The sequence below is a fragment of the Homalodisca vitripennis genome, unplaced genomic scaffold, assembly GCF_021130785.1.
Source record: "Homalodisca vitripennis isolate AUS2020 unplaced genomic scaffold, UT_GWSS_2.1 ScUCBcl_2250;HRSCAF=6810, whole genome shotgun sequence".
In the NCBI taxonomy this organism is placed as follows: domain Eukaryota; kingdom Metazoa; phylum Arthropoda; class Insecta; order Hemiptera; family Cicadellidae; genus Homalodisca; species Homalodisca vitripennis.
The window spans coordinates 77,079-98,137 of NW_025778432.1; the positions used below are offsets into that span (position 1 = coordinate 77,079).

General features: G+C 32.7%; 1 protein-coding gene across 1 annotated transcript; it reads left to right on the forward strand.

Annotated features, from left to right (window-relative positions):
• The first annotated feature begins 18,424 nt into the window (after positions 1–18,424).
• On the forward strand, positions 18,425–20,625 carry LOC124371954 (putative nuclease HARBI1). Its single transcript, XM_046830322.1, has 2 exons — positions 18,425–18,850; positions 19,813–20,625. Exons 1-2 carry the CDS (start codon positions 18,425–18,427, stop codon positions 20,623–20,625), a joined length of 1,239 nt encoding a protein of 412 aa, XP_046686278.1.
• Positions 20,626–21,059: the final 434 nt, after the last annotated feature.

Genomic DNA, 21,059 nt, shown 5'->3' on the forward strand with positions numbered 1-21,059 from the left:
TCAACCGAGTTGTCTAAACACCTGATTGCTTTGTATGCATGAAAGAAATTATGTAGCATGAGCTACATATTGGGTGGTTCGAATTAAATAAAGTTATTGCTCCTACTTGGGAAATTTCATGGAATTATTTAATTTTAATTTAGTAAAAAAGGAACACTTTGTTTTCTGAGCACTTCCCATACTGTTTTCTGATATGTATTCATCTATCCAGCAATTGCTTCATGAGTCACTAGGTCATTCAAGTCAAAGTAAGAATATTCTTAAACTCAGGTCTATTGCTTCATAGAAGAAACTTTATTTTATTCACACCCCAAATTATAAATGCTTAAACATGAAAAATTATAGTATCCAGTGATGGTTTATTTTTGTCTCTGTATTAATTGCAATACAACCCAATACACAATATAGAATTAATGATATTTAAATAAGTGTATTCAGGAATAAAATTTATATGTGGGAAGAAGTCAATTATACAATCACCAAAGTAAGAGATAAACTTTCTTCCAATAGAATATGAAATTATGCAATTTAGGGGCTTATACTTATAGGCGTCTACAAAAGGTATGCCAAAAAAATGCCACCGGTGTAGGTAGAGGACATAATATTTTATAATTTGGACATCTGAAGTGAAATCTTGTTGTATGTAATACTTCATTTAATTACGTTAGTATGTAAATCTTAGATAAAATCCCCTCCATTCTCAAAATAGTCTACTTTAATATCACTAAATGTAAGGTATTCATTGTTTTGATCTTTTATGAATACATCTATGCTAGGTTCTGTAATAGTAAAATAAATATGTTAGATAAAAAATCTCTTTAAACAAATTTTGCAAGCCAAGTTTTTAAAACTAATTTAGAGGGAGGTAAGTAAACACTTCCAGAGTATGAGAGAAATATTTTTATAGATAAACTGCTTAATGCAAACTTGTGCAGTATCCATTACTATTAAAGTAATACTTTGGTTTAACTTACGTTTAAAATATTTCTAGTATTGATTTATTGTGGTAAAACAATGCCATTGGCTGGATTAACGACCCTCTGTACAAGTTACATTTCTTCCAGGAGGGCCCCTGGGCTAACGATCAGTGGAGTAATCAAACAATCCCCCTTAAAACTATCAACACTTTTTATCTCCACTATTTATTCCTTGTCAAATTTTAGCTGCGTAACACCAAATACCTAGCTTAGACGTTTAACTTTAAATTAACCTTTTTATAATACTTCAATATTAAAACAATAAATTTTCTGTATTACTAATTCAAATGAACTCTATAAACGTAAAAGTAGTCAGTTTGTCAACATAACCAGTTGGTAATTTACTTTTAATAGTTATAATCAATAATAATCATTTTATATGTTAACATAAATAAAAATTTCTTCTGATTTATGCCTTCTAAATTTTCAAAATAAAAACAATTTTAAAATTTTGGTGAAAATTGGTAAAAATGTATTAATAATTTTAAATATAACGGTTCAAACTTATGAATATTGGGGGCAAGGAAAATATAAGAGTTCTTAGAGAGTGTTTTCTTAACTTTCGGTCTTTTGCATTACGATTCTTACAGTTTCGTGTTTTATAGGTAGAGACTTTAAAGTATTCATCACCATTTTTTCCCACTCATCATATAGAACTCTCTCAAATTCTTAATAACATATATTAAACGAAGTGGAAGAATGTTCAATAATTTAAAAAGGGGATGAGAAGATTCCTCTGTCTGTTTGAACAGAACTATATAAAAATGATTTTGACTGTTTATTAATTTTTCCATGTATGATTTCAAGGTCCACCCTAAGAATGACTGCCATATTGCAGCCATAACAGTATTAGTTCGTAGTATAGTGTTTTCTAAAGGTCAATATCAAATGAATGCATTTCTAAATAAAACTCCCTTATCCTATCCTGTATTGGTTAAAAAATTGTATAATATGGTCCATCTAGCATTTCATCCACATGAAGTCCTAGGTACTTGAAAGTTTCTACTTCGTCAATATTTTGTTGGATACAAGTAAAAATGTGCATACAATTCGTCATAAAAATCTTATGAGAGATTGAATTCTAAAACTTCCGTAACATAATGTGCTTACTTTTTATAACTTTTACTACATGCGATTTGATGTATAACATTCCTTTAGTACGCCTAGATCATTTTTTTATTTGATTCCCTAACTGTTCCTTGTTAAGGTGTACATAAGTAAAAAAATAAATTTTTCCATTTAAGGGCTTATTTAGTAAATCACTAAACCATTTGGTTCATATTTGCTGAAAGTTCTGAGTCTGACAGCCTGGGAATAATTATAATGTGATTTATTAAATTTCCCACGTTCTCATTGGGAGAAAATAAGTACAATTTTGTGTTCTGATCCTGAAAAATGTTATCTCTTCGAGGTCTGTGAAGCTTGTACTAGGTTGATGAGTCACATTCAAGAATTCAAGGACGAAGCTTCGTATGAACTCCAAGTTGATCTTAAAACTTCTAATGTTATTTCCGATTCTTCAAAATTATTACTGTTCACCCTTCTGAAAGCAAATAAATAACATTTAAAACCACTCGATGTATCAGTGATGTCCTTAGCTGTCTTACGGGGTCTCCCATGGCACAGATAAATACGTGTTATTTTGTGCTTGACATTGAACTGAACGGATTTTTTCTGGCATATTTTGATGAGTGGTAGGTTGTTATGACTTAACACTTGAGATATGTCATCAGTCCCAGTTGTTATGTGGTGTTACGTCACTATTACTTAAGTATATATATATATATATATATATATATATATATATATATATATATATTATATACATGAATATCTTCATTGTCATTGAAGAAAACTGAATGCTGAATTTACTCAATATGACGAGATGCTGTGTTACGCAATCAAAGTGAACGATTAGTTAATATTGTTACTTAAGAATCTACTAATTAGTTTTGGCTGTTTTTTTTTTTTTTTTGTTAAAAATTATAAGTATTTCATTTATAGTTCCATACTGTTTAACTTAACTTTTTACTTTCACTATCTACATTCATCTATAACATTCAAACTTATTTTGCATATTTAAAAAATCATTATAGCAAAGGTTATACAAGGTAAAATTTTTTTTAATTGTTAGAAATAATAAAAAGAATTGTTTTATTGTAAGTTAATTTCTTTTTTTAAACAACATAACACGGGATATAGAAACAATAGAACTCTATAGATAAAATTGTATTAGGTTGACGTGAAAATCATTTTTAAAACTGAGCTACATTTGTACAAGGTTAATTGGGTAATCTATATTCAAAACCAGATATATAACTTTTTCCAATTTATAAATTACGACATTTTCAGGCTAAAAAAATCTAAAACCTGGCATATTTCCTTCATTTAAATGGTGTTTCTGTCATAAGGATGTTTGTTGGACAATAATACTTTAAGTCTCCGTAATTCATATTGAACTCCATTATCAGGAAAGAAGTCTGTGAAAGCACTATTAGTTCTCCAAACGGTTTTGTAAAAAACTTAACGTTTAACCTAATATAAGTTCACATTACTTAAAGTAAACTGATATCGATCAATGATTTGTTTCTATAACTGTTACAATATAAACTATAATTTACTTAGCATATATTATTTACCTTGTTGTTTTTTGGCTGCTAGTAAAATATATCTAGCTCAATACCAGTCCTAATTTGTCTAACAGTTTTCTTCAAACGACTTTTCATTTATACGAAAACTGCGATAAAAGTGAGATGCATTCAGCTTTGATGAAGATATCAATAGATGACAAGGCTTGTCACAAAACTAGGAAGATTACAAAGTTTTGTTGCAAAGCTAAATTAATTGGAAATAAAAAAATTATATTTTCTTTAAAAGGGTTGAACAGAACTTTAGCCTCATGCTATGTCTATGCAATATTTGTTTGTAGAAAAACACATATTTGTATGGTACAAAAATTATGAATTTAATTAGATATTTGAGTTTCCTGTAAAATAGTGTAGAATTATCTATCAGATTTTGAAACTAGAATAATAAATTGCAAATGTCAAAGTATATTAACTGTAGCTACTTGTATTGGTTTCAGGTTGATATTAGAATATTAATAACGGTCAAAATAGCTTCAAACTTTGCAGACACCACCATTAATAATGTCTTTACGTTAGGTGGAAAACTGCGTGTGGATTGTTAAAGGACATCTACTGGACATAACTAAAGATTATTCTAATTTAGATTGTCATATAAATGCTTTAACATGTATCTCATTTATAATTTGCAGACATTTAAAGGATGCTGACACGTATACTCGAACATTTAAATCAGTCTAGAAATCTTACATTTACGCAGGAGGAGTGATTTAATATCAACTTCAGAACTTTTTAAAATTTATAACAGTGCCATACTTAATCCAGACACAATATTATGTTATAAATATTTTTGACAGAGTTGTATGATTTGATGTAGTTTCATTTAACTATACATAACAAATATACAAGTTAGCAACTAAGGTAAATTTAACACATATTGAGTCAATTAGATTATTTGTTTCGGTTTTGGTTTCGATAATGTATACAGTGTTAATAGTGTTTAAACAAATTAATTATAAAAATATTAATGATGTTTTTGATTAACTCATAGCTTTAAAGACTTAAAATAAAGCTTGATACATTAATATTAAAATAGTACATGGTTTTTTTAATTTATAACGTAATTTTTAGTATTAGAGTAGAATATTGAATAAATGAGTCTTACATGACAAAAAACAGTGGAGGGGGAATTCTTGCTGGTTTATACCTTCGAGGTTAAACTGTACTGAGGATACCAAAAGGTCCCCTGTCATATTCATTAGGTTATACACATAGATGTTCAGTAGTGGCATATCACAAACTTTAAATGTTGAATTATTCGGGTGATAATGGTTAGTTAATAGGTCGACTTCACTGCAGAGGATGACAGTTGAAGTGAGTGGATCTCCCTTAATGTTAAAAGATTGTTAAGCCTAAATATAAGTGAGTATCTTCCTTGTTCGCTTAGACTGGAAGAGGTTGGAACAGAGTTAACCTCCCCTTCTTCAAAACTGACAATGACTGAGATACAGTACCCCATATCATGGGATCTGGACAGGAGGTGCTCACAAAAACCGACTTGATTGTCCTGGATACCCTACCGCTACTATAGGACTAAATGCAATAAGGTGTTCTAAAGTTTCTTATCCTGAAAGAACAAACATAATTGTGTTGATATATTACTTGATTATATCCCGACGCCTAGGAAATTAATTAATTTATACCTTCAATTTTACATATCCAAACAAACTAAATTGTAATTTAGCTTACATTTATGTACAAAATGACAGTTTTTATCCCCTACACACACAGCTTATATATATATATATATATATATATTATGAATATAATTTTCCTGTTTGTTACAATGCAATGTCATTAGTGTAATAATATGCTAAACAGGCTTATATTGTAATTTAATATACACAAAAAACCATTATTAATTATTATCAGTATAACTTCAACGTCTGCTGGCAAGTGAGTCTGTCATGACGTCATACCGTCCTTCGCATAATGAAATTGACAGGAAAGAAAGAGGATTATAAATGAGCCAGTACGCGTGGTTGGATATGGTGAAGGCTTTCCCGTGTAATTTGTTGGGAAATTCTTCATCATGCCATCCATGCCTGGCATAAAAACCGTCTTGAAGAGGAATAAGTGTGAAACTACGTCAGAAGATTAAAATATAAAGAAAAACTTGAAAGGGTTGTCGTTAGTTTAATAATGTTAACACACATGTTTTCAATTTGAAGTGTAACGTTTAAAAGTTAAAATTAGGTAGTTTAAGGAAACAATTACATAAATAAAGAAACAACGATACTAACATCTACGTTTATTGTCCATACTGCGTTGATTCTTTGCTAACAAAATTAATCTCTGAATATATCCCTCTATCCCTACGGCCAAATAAGAGAATAAACCACCAATGCGGTATGCATAGTTGTCATAGTACATTTAATTGTTTCTTTCTCATTTCCGTCTCCTTTGGCTTCACATAATTCCACAAAATTGTTTTCAACCATGTAAAATTCCCCAAAAGACCCTAAGTTGGCAAACATAACACAAAACTTAAAAAATATTTTTAAACTGTATTAAATTAAAGCTAACATTCATATAATATTTAATTATTTTAATACCTCTGAATGCCCTAAAATAGCCCTAATATAACTTTTCACTGACTTTACTAGTTCTTGACTACACAGTCACTTTACTACAATTTTTAAACAGTAAAATATAGGCTAAAAGAATCTTTTAAAATATATTTTAATATATTTTATTTCATTGCCATACAATTTATTATACATAGCTATTTAAGAATTTTGAGCTTTTTTAATCGGAAATGTTGCATTTAACCATTAAAGTTCATTATTCCATTAAGGTTCACCAGTAACTCATTATTCAGTTCAAGTTAAAAATATAGCTCAATAATAGTTACGGTAACAATTCTTAGCTGTTATATTTTCAGTTAGTATAACACAGTACTATGTTTTAATACCTATTTAAAAACGTTTCAGTACAGTGTTTAAATACGATTAAAGGTAAGTATCACCAATAAATAACATTGCATCAGCGTAAATAAAAATGGGATGCATCACACAACCCATGTTTGTATTTGAATAATCCCCATTAAGCAACCCTACCTCCCAAATTGGACCCCTTTGGGATATTTTACAAAGTTAAATAACATTTTATTGAATCCAGTAAGGTAAAATTGGAGAAAAATGAGAAGTACATTTTTTTAATTGAGTGAATGCGTCAATTATACATACACTATGTGTGGTTTACCTCAACCTGTATATTTGATTTGAAGGGTGGAAAGCTGTATCATAATTGGCTAAAGCTTAAAAAAACAACGACTATTACAAATAAAGCAATACATTTTTGATCCTTGTCTTATACTGCAAACATTGGCATACTCAGATAACTAAGTTTTATAATTTGGTTTTTTCTAAGGCTTTATAGATCTGTGGTGTTATATATAATGTGTTAGTAATCTATTTTGTACTTCATAATATTAATATAAGGCAAAATAGCATACACATTTTGTTTAGTACAGTTAACTTATTATGTATATACTCGTATATTTGCGGTAATTATAATTATTTGTTATTGTATTTTAGTGAGCTTGCCAAGTGAAATTTTGGACATTTTAGTGCTGTAAGTCTGACATGTTATTGTATTTTGTAAAGACTTTGAAAATAAAAAAATCATAAAATAATTTAATATGAATTTAGTGTATTTCAGAAACAAAATATTGGGATTCCCCACGTTTAACATAATCCAGTTTAATATAGAAGAATTTAATGTTAAATTTTTTCTGTCTTAAATGCAGTATTTAAACTAGTTATAAACGTTTCCTGAGATAGCGGGATTTGTTGGTTTATATAAAATAGTTTTATGGTAAACAGTGTCAAACTTCTTTTTTGAGTTCAATCCAATATAGAAAGTGTGCACAAAAAATGGAATTGAACATTCTCTATTGATTCTGTATGTAAATGTAAATCAGTTTGTAATGAAAATTAGTTTATGATGAAAATGTATTAAATAAAATAATACCTTTATTATTCTTGAAAAATGTTGAAGGATTGCTTTGATCCACATTTATATATTGGAATTACTACGGCTTGATTTAGTCGGTCAGGAAAACAATTTTTTTCTAAACTTAATCTTATTAACTGCAACAACTAGTTTTTAATATAATATACTTTTACAAGTAAATATCAAATTTTCTTCTGACCTTGTACTCATTTTCAAAGTTTTATACTACTCTAATCATTTGATAATAGTTGTTTTACAAACACTGATGTTTTTTAAACATTTGATTTGATAATAATTCCTATAGTAAACAAATGCTTAAGTTTAATTCCTAGTTTACTTATTTTTGTGTTAATTACTCTGTCACAGAAATAAAAAAGTTTTGTTAATTTGTAAAGTCGATATAAAATATTCCTGAATGGCCTCTTCAAATCCTGTCTGTGTGCTCTCCTCACTTATTGTACTCACACGTGCGTCATGTTCTACTTGGGTTACCCCGTGTAATATTTTTGGTGTTTGTGTATTAGGTTATATGCTTCCTGTGGAATTTTCTGAGAATGTAAGGTTTTTTTGTGAAGCTGGGTTTCTTTATATTTATATTTATATTATCTTTGTTGGGATTTGGTGTATTACAAGTTGGGGTTGGATTGAAAATAGTTTTTTTTTCTGTAAGGTGGGAATTCTTGGTTGTAGTTTGTAACTTTAATTTCGTTCCTGAACTGGTCTTTCCAGGGGTCGACGACATTAGTAGTGGGTGACTTGGTCTAAATGCCCTTGACTTTATAAATATGTGAGTTTGGAGTTTCCCTTTCTTAAAGTGTATGGTGTTATGTAGTTGTGGTAAAGTTCTGTAAGGGTTTGTGTGACCTCTCCCTATTTCCGTAACATCCCGTATCTGTAGCATGATTCAATATGTGAGTTTGGAGTTTCCCTTTCTTAAAGTGTATGGTGTTATGTAGTTGTGGTAAAGTTCTGTAAGGGTTTGTGTGACCTCTCCCTATTTCCGTAACATCCCGTATCTGTAGCATGATTCAATATGTGAGTTTGGAGTTTCCCTTTGTTAAAGTGTATGGTGTTATGTAGTTGTGGTAAAGTTCTGTAAGGGTTTGTGTGACCTCTCCCTATTTCCGTAACATCCCGTATCTGTAGCAGGATTCAATATGTGAGTTTGGAGTTTCCCTTTGTTAAAGTGTATGGTGTTAAGTAGTTGTGGTAAAGTTCTGTAAGGGTTTGTGTGACCTCTCCCTATTTCCGTAACATCCCGTATCTGTAGCAGGATTCAATATGTGAGTTTGGAGTTTCCCTTTGTTAAAGTGTATGGTGTTATGTAGTTGTGGTAAAGTTCTGTAAGGGTTTGTGTGACCTCTCCCTATTTCCGTAACATCCCGTATCTGTAGCATGATTCAATATGTGAGTTTGGAGTTTCCCTTTGTTAAAGTGTATGGTGTTAAGTAGTTGTGGTAAAGTTCTGTAAGGGTTTGTGTGACCTCTCCCTATTTCCGTAACATCCCGTATCTGTAGCATGATTCAATATGTGAGTTTGGAGTTTCCCTTTCTTAAAGTGTATGGTGTTAAGTAGTTGTGGTAAAGTTCTGTAAGGGTTTGTGTGACCTCTCCCTATTTCCGTAACATCCCGTATCTGTAGCATGATTCAATATGTGAGTTTGGAGTTTCCCTTTGTTAAAGTGTATGGTGTTATGTAGTTGTGGTAAAGTTCTGTAAGGGTTTGTGTGACCTCTCCCTATTTCCGTAACATCCCGTATCTGTAGCATGATTCAATATGTGAGTTTGGAGTTTCCCTTTGTTAAAGTGTATGGTGTTAAGTAGTTGTGGTAAAGTTCTGTAAGGGTTTGTGTGACCTCTCCCTATTTCCGTAACATCCCGTATCTGTAGCAGGATTCAATATGTGAGTTTGGAGTTTCCCTTTGTTAAAGTGTATGGTGTTATGTAGTTGTGGTAAAGTTCTGTAAGGGTTTGTGTGACCTCTCCCTATTTCCGTAACATCCCGTATCTGTAGCATGATTCAATATGTGAGTTTGGAGTTTCCCTTTGTTAAAGTGTATGGTGTTAAGTAGTTGTGGTAAAGTTCTGTAAGGGTTTGTGTGACCTCTCCCTATTTCCGTAACATCCCGTATCTGTAGCATGATTCAATATGTGAGTTTGGAGTTTCCCTTTCTTAAAGTGTATGGTGTTATGTAGTTGTGGTAAAGTTCTGTAAGGGTTTGTGTGACCTCTCCCTATTTCCGTAACATCCCGTATCTGTAGCATGATTCAATATGTGAGTTTGGAGTTTCCCTTTGTTAAAGTGTATGGTGTTAAGTAGTTGTGGTAAAGTTCTGTAAGGGTTTGTGTGACCTCTCCCTATTTCCGTAACATCCCGTATCTGTAGCATGATTCAATATGTGAGTTTGGAGTTTCCCTTTGTTAAAGTGTATGGTGTTATGTAGTTGTGGTAAAGTTCTGTAAGGGTTTGTGTGACCTCTCCCTATTTCCGTAACATCCCGTATCTGTAGCAGGATTCAATATGTGAGTTTGGAGTTTCCCTTTGTTAAAGTGTATGGTGTTATGTAGTTGTGGTAAAGTTCTGTAAGGGTTTGTGTGACCTCTCCCTATTTCCGTAACATCCCGTATCTGTAGCATGATTCAATATGTGAGTTTGGAGTTTCCCTTTGTTAAAGTGTATGGTGTTAAGTAGTTGTGGTAAAGTTCTGTAAGGGTTTGTGTGACCTCTCCCTATTTCCGTAACATCCCGTATCTGTAGCAGGATTCAATATTGTGGTTTGTTCTCTTACAATACCTGCTGAACAACCTGTAGTGTTACTTTTGGGATGCTAAGTTGTTAGTTTGGGGTTTAGGGGTTACTGAACGTTGTTTGAACCATCACTGTTCAGTGTCATGGTTGTCTTTACGGTAAACTGTGCAATACATATTTCGTGTAGCAGGTTGTTTTTGCGAAAAGTTTGTTTTCTGTTGTCACTAAAGGTAACGTGTTGTTTATAGGTGGCCTTTGGATTTGTTTAGGGTAGTTTGTTTTTCCCCTGTACATACTCTGGTGAGGACTAGGTGATCTGTCATAACTCAGCTGATACGTATTCTGAGCTTCGTATGGGGCTGGAGACCTTTCAAACCGGATTTATAAGTTGAAGTTTTGATTGTAGTTAGAGTAGTGGCTAAATTAGTTAGGGTTTTCATTTATGTGTGTGCGTTATGCAGGATTTACTGTTCATATAAGGGTGTAAAATATAGTCTATTGCTGCAACCCTACGGTATATTTCAGGGTGGCAACTCAAAACCTCTTTTTAAATTTCCGGTTTTTCCTGGTTTTCCCGGTCGAAGCTTTTCGATTATCTAGTTTATTTTCAAACCAAATAGACAAATGTAGTACTGTATTTAACCCTTACGCCGAGTGAAATGATTACTTTTTATTGTCACGAGCAGTGTTTACAAGAAATGCCACCAAGCTGCGGTGCTCAGCATTTTGTCGCTAGCGATATGCGAGAAATTCGGTGACGATTTATCGCTATCATCTATTTTAAGCTCCTTAGTTTTTACCTCTGTGTCTTTCGATGTGTCGACGTAACATTATGTATACCTAATAACTTTCCTTTCTGTGATATTTAGAAAATACATGTATCTAATTTGGAAATACAAAGATAACAAATAAATACCAACACAGCGCTACCTTGGGGCAGACTGCAGCCCAGTATTAGGAGTCTGAGGTCTAGCGGTGGACGAACTTTTGGTACGAGACAATGATTTCACCGGTACACAAGGTCGGTTCAGCACAATCAACAAATAAAGCAAATACTTTCATCTCAACTCTACTTAATTAATTTATCTTTTGTGTGGGAGGGGGAAGCCTAAGAATACCACATTACTTAAAGGGAATTTGTATAGATTCAGGGAAATGAATATATTTAAAATTCCTAGTCATTTTTCCTTTTTAAGTGATATAAATGGTAGGTTATAAAATGAGCTTCCCGAATATATTATATTTACTTAAAAATGTATGGATGTATATTTATAGAGAATATATTTATTTTCAACTACGCAAAGTACGACGTACGGATAAAATACGAATTAGAGATCGTCTGTTTACTAACCAGGAGGTAACGTCCGCGCATAGAACTAGCAGACACGCTAGTGTTGAAAAATATAGATACAGAAAAACTAACTTCAATTAAAATATTCTTTATAAATTACGTTATTCTGTTGCTAAATATATTTCTAAATAAATTTATACACAAAGAACTTCAAAAACATGTTTCACCAATCGGTAATGTGAATTGTGAGTACTGCCGATCGTTTTTGTCCACGAATAGACAGTGCAGACTCAGTCAGTTAGTCAGTTATATTACAGTCATGAACTACGAAACAACAAGACATAAAGATCCTCATGCACTTTAAACGATTTGGTTTGAACAGCTCAGATTACACGAGCGATCGTCACGTGTGCGTAAAAGTCGTTCCGGTAAATAGTTGACCGGAGAACTGACGGGATTTCCAGCCGTCCCGTCGTCGTCCTACCTATGGCGCTCTGATTACGATAACTGATGAGCGTGGCTGGCCGTCTGCCGTTTTTAGGCTGTCAACAACATTAAGTTGCGTTAAAGTTGCGAAAGAATTTGCACAACTAATGTAGCATAATGTGAAAATTATAAGCAATTTTACACACGAGAACTGTCGCAATTACTTGCTACAGTTGTATCCCTGGTAGTATCGGGAGGAAAGATGAAGTTGTCCACACACGACAATAATGCTTATAATTACACTATGTTTATAATATACTCGGCAATGTTTATAATTGAAATTTTAATAGCCGACACTGTTCTCCAGTTTTGTAACCAACTGTCCGACACTCGCGAGAGCTCTTGCGCCCGTTCAGACTAGTTAGTTTAGTTGGGCGCAAAACTTGCGCTATGTTTGTGTTGTACATATAGAGAACAATCGACAGCCATGACAGCCGTGAGCGGCAGGGCAGTACCACACGATGGCACTTATCCGCCACCAATTCTAAACATAAAATGTTTCCCCTGCCCCTCAACCCTCAGCTCAGTCTGTCATTTCTGTGCAACAGGATACAAACGCCCCTTTCTAGACGTTACTTGTAACTAACCCACTACTTTCTTCTCCAAAAGGTATCTTATTAAGCTTTGTATAAATCCAACTGCCATTCTGGTGGACTCAAACACCCGGGCTGCATCTCTCATCAAACCGTCAAACATTATATTATTCAACGAAAGGAACTCTGAAGCCTGTTTATAACACTGTACGTGTTAGGCCTGTGCTATCTATCTAACACATGTTTTTCCAAAATACTATTTTCTCTAACGAATAAGAGTTGAACAACTTCGTCCGGAGAACAGACTTCGGCGACTGAATAATACTTAAGTACCAAAAACCCGTTTGCATCGCAGTTACTGCCGCTCAACCGCGTTACCGCTTAAAGCGTACCACTCGTTTAGTGCCGAAGTCAGAAATGATCGGTCGCTGGCCGGCCGATTTTAATTTTCCAATGTTCAATGCATTGTTACGTTTTTTGTAGGGGGGGCGGAGGGTTGCCACAGCACAGGAGTAGAACTAACCAAGAAAAACTCGCTACACTTGTAGAGGTAACCTTATATCAACCGGCGTCAGATGTAGCTTACGATATCGTTCTTTATTCACAATTTCACGAGCCACGTCGTGTAAAATACGATGTCAAATTATGTCTTGATTTTATAAGTTCTTGGAGACAAAAAATTATTTTTGAAATTTTCCCGGTCCTCAGAAACATTCCCAGCTCATTCCCGGTTTCCCGGTTTTCCCGGTCGGGTGGCCATCCCGTATTTTTATTTAGTTTTAACACCAACTGCTCTGTAATTTTTAAGTTGTCCTCTAGAGCACTTAATGTTTCATTAAGGACTATAACACGTTCACAGTTTTCTGGTTTTAGTTCCTCTATAATGAAATGTATAATTGTCTTGTCCTGTATTGTGGGGTCATATCTTCGGCAAGTATTCAATGTGTCTTTTGACCTGACACTTTTGACACATATCCATTATGGATAATTATTTCTCATTTTACTTTAGATTGTATTTACTTATATATGATATTCACAAAGTAATATTTATAATTTATGTATTTCCTTTTACAAAGTTCATATAAATATAGAAATGTATTTTTTATATATTGTTATAATTAATTAACTAGTTCATGTTAGCTCCTTCTCACATCTTTTTCAATTCAATGATAAAAACAAATAATATTAAATATGGAGTGATAACCATTTAATTCAATATAATCATTCTTTATTTAGAATCAAAATATACCGAGAATCAGCGTATAATGAGAAACAGTTAGATTAATATCAGTATTCAATGACAGTAAGCAGATGACATCTGAGTAGACTGCAGGCTGGAAAAGTCCAGGTACTGGGTACAAGCCATTATCAGTCGATGACGTTGAGACATTTAAGTCTGCAATTACTACTGCAGCTGTCTCATAAAAAGATAGAGCTGCTGTAAAACAGTTACAGCTGATTGAATAATCAAGGTTAACATGCACTTGTAATGAGATATCAAACTGCCTGTTACTACTGGTCAGTCAGTAGTTCACTTTCTGTTCACTAACTATTAATCAATAATAAATTATTTTTATTTTATTATCTTTGCAGATTGATTTTGTTATATATAAATTATAATTTTATTTTTAATAGCTAAAGTTTCAATTAAACATTGAGTATGTTGATTGTCCCAAAACATTTAAAATAGTTATTAAAATAGTGTATGCAATCATGTGGCTATATGACACAGAAATGTAAGTAATATATACTAAGTTCTTTGTGATAAATTAAAGTTTTATGTCACAGTAGAGGCCTTATACTTGTGTAAGTCTTCTAACCACTTTAGACAATTACACAACTTAGTAAAACATAAATTTAGAATAAATCGTAGTTTCTGTATTTATTGTCACATGATAACTGTTACATGAAAAAAATGTTCCATAAAAAGTAGTAATATAATTATAAACTTTAGTTTATAAATCAATAGTATCTGCAATAGATAGCCAGTAAATGTTTTAATTTGGCAGACTTACTCATTTATATGAAGTTTTTTTCTACTATAGACCTATATGTAGAATATTTAATTATTTTAAAAAAATTCCTGACTGTAGGATTTAAATAATCTTTTAGTTATTTAATTTGTATCAATAATCTTTCATTGTTAATCAACAGTATTTGTCTATTTTTAAAAAGAAGATTATATCTTGTCCAAATTAGTTACAGATTAATTTATTTCAATGGAAATACATTTCCATTTTACAAGGATTAAACACAGCAGAGGAAAAACACCAACAATAAATATGCAGTCAAAACCAGATACAAATAATGCATTATAGTTTATTATTACTTTTTTTATTAACCTTAGATTCTGACATAAAATATTAAAAATTTTGAATTTTCTGTTTGTTTAGATATTTGTTGGTCATTTGTTATACTACATGTAGCAATATATATATATATATATATATATATATATATATATATATATATATTAGTGTTATACTAATACTAGTACTATAACACTACCTACTAGCAGTGGCGTAGGAAAGGGGGGGGCGGGGGGCAGGCCGCACCGGGTGTCACCTTTTTTGAGTAACACACACCAGGTCTCTCAACTTTAAGAACAGTGTACAAACAAAACAAAAAATAAATCGCTACCGCAAAAATTTCTTTTTTGGGGGATTCCTCCACTAGCACTAGCTCAACTCTATGTATCATTCCATCACCCCCGCAAAAGAGCCAGACGCTGTCATGGGGGATTCCTCGGCCCATACTCCCAAATCTTTGACGTTTCAGTTGCAACATTTTGTTTCGTGAAGTGTGTTGTGTTTGGTTGGTGTGAATTGTTAAACGTGTATTATTATATTGTTATAGATAATAAAAAGAAAAAATGTATTTGAAACTTAAATGCTATTTTATGATGATTAAAAAGATTGATTGATTCATATACAATATTTTACAGGTAAGATCATTTTATGATTGCATTGAAATTGTTCATGACGGTTTGCAAGTCCTTAGCTTCAAGTCCGTAGCTTCGTTTGATAGCTTCGTTTGAAAGGAGTTTCGGTAAATTAAAATTAATAAAAAATCTATTTGCGGGCAACAATGACCCAATCGCGGCTTAGCAAGCTTGGTATATTAGTCGTCAAACACGAGGCAATACAAAATATAAATTTAGATGAAGTTATTCATGAGTTTACAGCTGTCAAAGCTAGAAAGAATAAATTTTAATTGTATAACAATTCATTTTCTGTCTTAGTTACTATTGTTTTGCTATTTCTTCAATATTGTAAATAACAAATGATCCATCACCTTTATCATATAAAATTTATTGCTTTTTACTTTCGATAGATGCATAGTGATAAAAATCAGTAGTATTCCAAATCTCACCTCACCACACTAGGTCAGGAACTTCATTGGCTACAACCCATGTCCAGTATCACTTCTTACCTGTAGCTCAAAATGATAGCAGCACTCCACACACAACTAGGAATATATCAAAGGAATGTCACTGGAAAAACTGAATCTAGTAGTATCCCTGACAAACAGTCAAATTTAATTTTAATGGATTATCATATTAAGTTATGTAACTCACTTTACTACTCACTAATTAATAGAAAATTCTGGCTCCAGAAATAAGGGATTCCAATAAATATTCAAGTCTAGTTTAATAAATTCGTTTAATCATACAACACAAATTTACTTAATAACATCACCAGTTATTAAATATTTTATTACCCCTGTTTAAATGTGTTTACATTTGACTGCAACTTTAGATTAATCAGAATATCATAATTTAATAATTACAACAAAAAGTTTAGTCAGTTGAAAAAGCCAAATTAGAAAAAAATAATTTGAAATTATTGACTTTATTATAGAATTAAAATAATAAAATACAAAAATAAAATTTTAAAACTATGTTACTATATAATAATTATAATATAAGAATGAATGGTTGATATATTGCTCAAGAATTATTCAATATTCAAATATCAATGGTATTCTCTATGTATTCTGTTGCATGTTTAAGACATGTGTTGTAAAACCTTAAAAACAATTTGTAAATATTCTAGTTTTTTATTAAAATTTACTGTAAAAAGACAGGAATTTCTACAGCTACTCAAAAAGGAGGTACATAAATAAGAACAAAGGCTGGTACGAATTTAATACAAGAACTGTTTTGTGAAATTAAACTGTACTTGGTGTATACAAGTGATACTGTTTACTTCAGAATGTTATATATTGTCATTAGCTAGTTTTTCCAGTTGTGTTAACAAATAAACATTGAATGCACATCGAAGTATTTTACAATGTTAATTTTCTTCCTTGTCTGGACCAAAGATACAATATAAGGAAGTGCTCACATTTACAGTCCAATACTTCCCTTTGACACTTTCATGTACATTATACAGTTGTAATATGAATTTTATAAATCCATAGAATTTTTACTGTTAGACATTACTTTTATAAAATAAATTTTCTATTAGTGATATTGCTCACTTTAACATTTCATGTTGTTACTGAACTGTTTCTTTTTCAGGTAGTATTTAAAAATAAACTATAAATCCATAACAAATGAAGAATTTATTAATGATAATTTTCTTACTTGCCTAAACTAACGATATACCGTAATATGTAAAATTGCTCACATTCAAAGTCCAATTATGTTATTGGGCCATATTCATGTAGGACTGTTGTACACTGAATGTAATACATTCGTAACATTTAAAAAAATAAACACAAATAAATATCTTCATCTCATAAACTAAAGTTATAGCATGAATTTATACTGCTCAATTCAGTATTTAATTTAGTCACAGGACAGTTTCAGATAGTGTTTAGAAATAAACAACGAACTCACTGCAAATTTTGAAACATTGATGAATTATAGTTTTAGTACTAGTCTAACAATTAATGATACCATATGTCATATTCCTCACATTTACCGTACAATATCTCTCTTGGACCATTTTCATATACACATAAAGTTGTACATAGAATAAGTAACATTCACAGTTTCTTTAAAAGGTAAATACTGTTAGACTTCTTACTATTATAAACTTAAGCTAAACCATGAATTGATACAGATGTGTCTGACCAGTTTCAGATATTGCTCAGAAATAAATAATAAATGTACATCGTCCTGTTAAAGCATTATTTATGAACAACAGTTTTCTTACTTGTCTAAACTAATGGTGCAATACGTGGTATTGCTCATGATTACAGTACAATTCTTATTTTTTAACCATTTTCATGGATGTTATTACACAGTTATACACTGGATTAAGAATATTACTTTTAAAATAAAGTTATACCATAAACTGATACATGATTTACTTCAGTAAGTCACTTAATGACAATACCTAGCTTCAGGTAGTACTTAAAAATAATTATTAATTGTACTTACAGTAATAATGAAGTGTAGACAACTGAAGACATATACTAAATTATTTTTTTCTTTATCTGAACCAATAATACGATATTACTGACTTTCATAGCTCTTTTCATCTATTTCAATACTTCCATAAATAACCAACATCCATATAATTTTTAAAAGGTAAAAACTAACCCTAAAATAAAGTTAAAGAGCATACTGCTCATTTAAGCATTATACTTAGTGTCACTGACCAGATTCTGTTACAGACTGACGAGCATGTTCGCGAGCATGCTGGCGTACATGCTCGCGAACATGCTCGGCGTTGCCCACACACGACCGGACATGCTCGCGAACATGCTCGCCGTCGCCGCTCAGTACTGTTGCTTCTCTACGGTGTGATAGTCAAGTTTTGCAGTGCGGGTGCGAAATGGATGCAAACGCTGTGGTGGCCCTTTGTGGGGGTTTCGTTTGTTTGGAGGAGAAAAAACGCAAGGTACGTAAAATATGGTGCAAGAATTGGCTTAAAAATAGGAACCAGTTTAGTCACATGTCACTGTTGCAAGAATTAGCATCAAATGAACCAAATGATTATAAAAATTACCTGAGGATGACTGAAGATTGTTTCGAAGACATTCTTAGACGTATTTCTCCAGATATTGTGAAACAGAATAGTATTTTGAGGGAGCCGATCAGCTGTAAAGAGCGCCTTGCAGCGACACTTCAGTTTTTAGCAAGTGGCAGAACCTATGAAAACCTAAAGTTTAGCTGCGCCATTTCGCCTCAGTCGCTGGGAAAAATCATACCAGAAACCTGCACTGCAATTTATAATGCTCTACGTGAGGAATACCTGCACGTAAGTTTAACATTTGTTTTTAAATCTTATACCGTATACGAATTGAAATGCAGCTAATAATACAAGGCCTAATAACTATCGAAGTGATCAGTTGAGTAAAACGGTGAAACGGGTGCAAGTAAAATGACTTAAAACAAAGTTTAATAAGCAAATTTATTGAAACAACTTAAAAAAAGAAATAGTATTTCTCAATATGAACTATAACATTAAAATTAACGTTCAATAAGTAATTGGTTGTGAACTTTAGTTGAATTTTAAGAACTGTCCTAAATTTTCTTCATCTACTTCAGTGGTAGTAGACCCCTTGGCGGCAGTAGATTCATTGACAAACATTGCATTGTTTGCGGCCTGTTGTTGTTGTGGTTGTGGTGGTAAGTATCGCTGGGGAAAAGGGTAGTTCTGTTGCCCGTAATTGTATTCCTGGAATTGATAAGTGGTAGGTTGTACATTAGCGAATCCACGTGAACAATTTGGTCCGTAATTGTCAGGGTTCTGTATGTTGTTTAAGTGAATGACTGAGTTTTCATTTAAATGTCCTAATTTACCATGAAAAAGTGCATCTGAAATAAGTTTTTGTGCAAATATCTTTTGGCGTCTATCCATGTCTTCCAGCTGGAAGGCGATACTGTTCCCAAATGCTTGATTTTCATTAACATGTTGATTCAAAGCGTTGGTTGCTACGTCCAAAAATGATTCTTTCTTTCGATCATACTCCGAGACATTTTTTCTTTTACGCTGGCGCCGTTGTACATTGCTCGCGGAGTCTGATGTTTGTGATCTGATGTTCTGAGCAGGTGTTTGTGAGAGCGAACTAGTAGGCGTAGCAGTGGTGGATGAACCTCCGTCTGGACTGGCCAGGATACTGGGCGAGTTCTCGGCCTCCTGTGAAAGAACAATGGAAATAGTACACTTATAACGACACATCTTCAAAACATAGTAGTATATATTTTTTTCTTTTTCAGTTGCCTGAGAATGAAAGCGACTGGATGAATATTGCTACAGATTTTAAAAAATACTGGCAAGTAGAAAACTGCGTGGGGGCTCTTGATGGAAAGCATATTGCCATCCTTCAACCTCCTGGAAGTGGTTCGTATTTCTTCAATTACAAAGGTTTCTTCAGCGTTGTATTATTGGCTGTGGTAAACGCAAACTATGAATTTATGTACGTAAATTGTGGAGTGAATGGACGGGTGTCTGACGGGGGAGTTCTCTTTGAAACCGATTTTGGGCAACAGTTGGAAAACGGCCAGTTGAATTTGCCATCACCAACGACCTTTCCAAACAACAGAGATGTATGTTTACCTTTTGTTTTTTTGGGAGATGAAGCTTTCCCCTTAAAAGAAAACCTAATGAAGCCATACCCTAATAAGGGAATCACCCACGATGAAAGGATTTTCAACTATCGTATTTGCCGTGGAAGAAGAGTTGTTGAAAATGCCTTCGGCATTTTAGCAAATAGGTTCCAAGTATTGCAAACAACAATCAGGACGAGCTTGGAAACCACTGAAGTTATTATTTTAGCTTGCTGCGCACTCCACAATTATTTACGAAGGAAAAGCTCAACTTATTTGACGCCTAGTTCGGTAGACTGGGAAAACACGGAAACTGCAGTTCTCACTGAAGGCGAATGGAGGAAGAATGTTCGCCAACTTTTAGGCATGAAGCAACGCAATCGATCCGGGAAAGAAACATCACTGGCTGAACCAATCCGAAAATACTACAGGGACTTCTACAACAACGAGGGACAAGTAGAGCGCATGATAAATCGCCGCTAATGTTATACATTCTAAAATAAACAACAGATGGGCGTAATGTATATGTTGTAGCCAAGGGTAACCCAATGCATTACCTCTTTAATGGTCCACTGTAAATAATTGAAATGGAAAATAATGACGATGTGCTTTGCTTTTAATATGTGTTTAACTATAAATATATGCACATTTTACTACAGTTGGTTGTACTTTCTTGGTAAGTATATGTTTCAGTTTTTGTTTGTAAAATTATTTGAGTCAAATCTGACATTGTCAATAAAATAATAAAGTAGTTCAAATGTTACTTTATGAATTTAATTGCCCTACACTACAACTTAAACTAAACTAAACTACAACTTACGTTTTCGTCCGTCATCTCAGTGTTATCTTCTGAATCTTCGGGCGGGGCAACTATCTTTTGCAGCGAAGATAAACCTTTCCTCGCCGTTTCCACATCT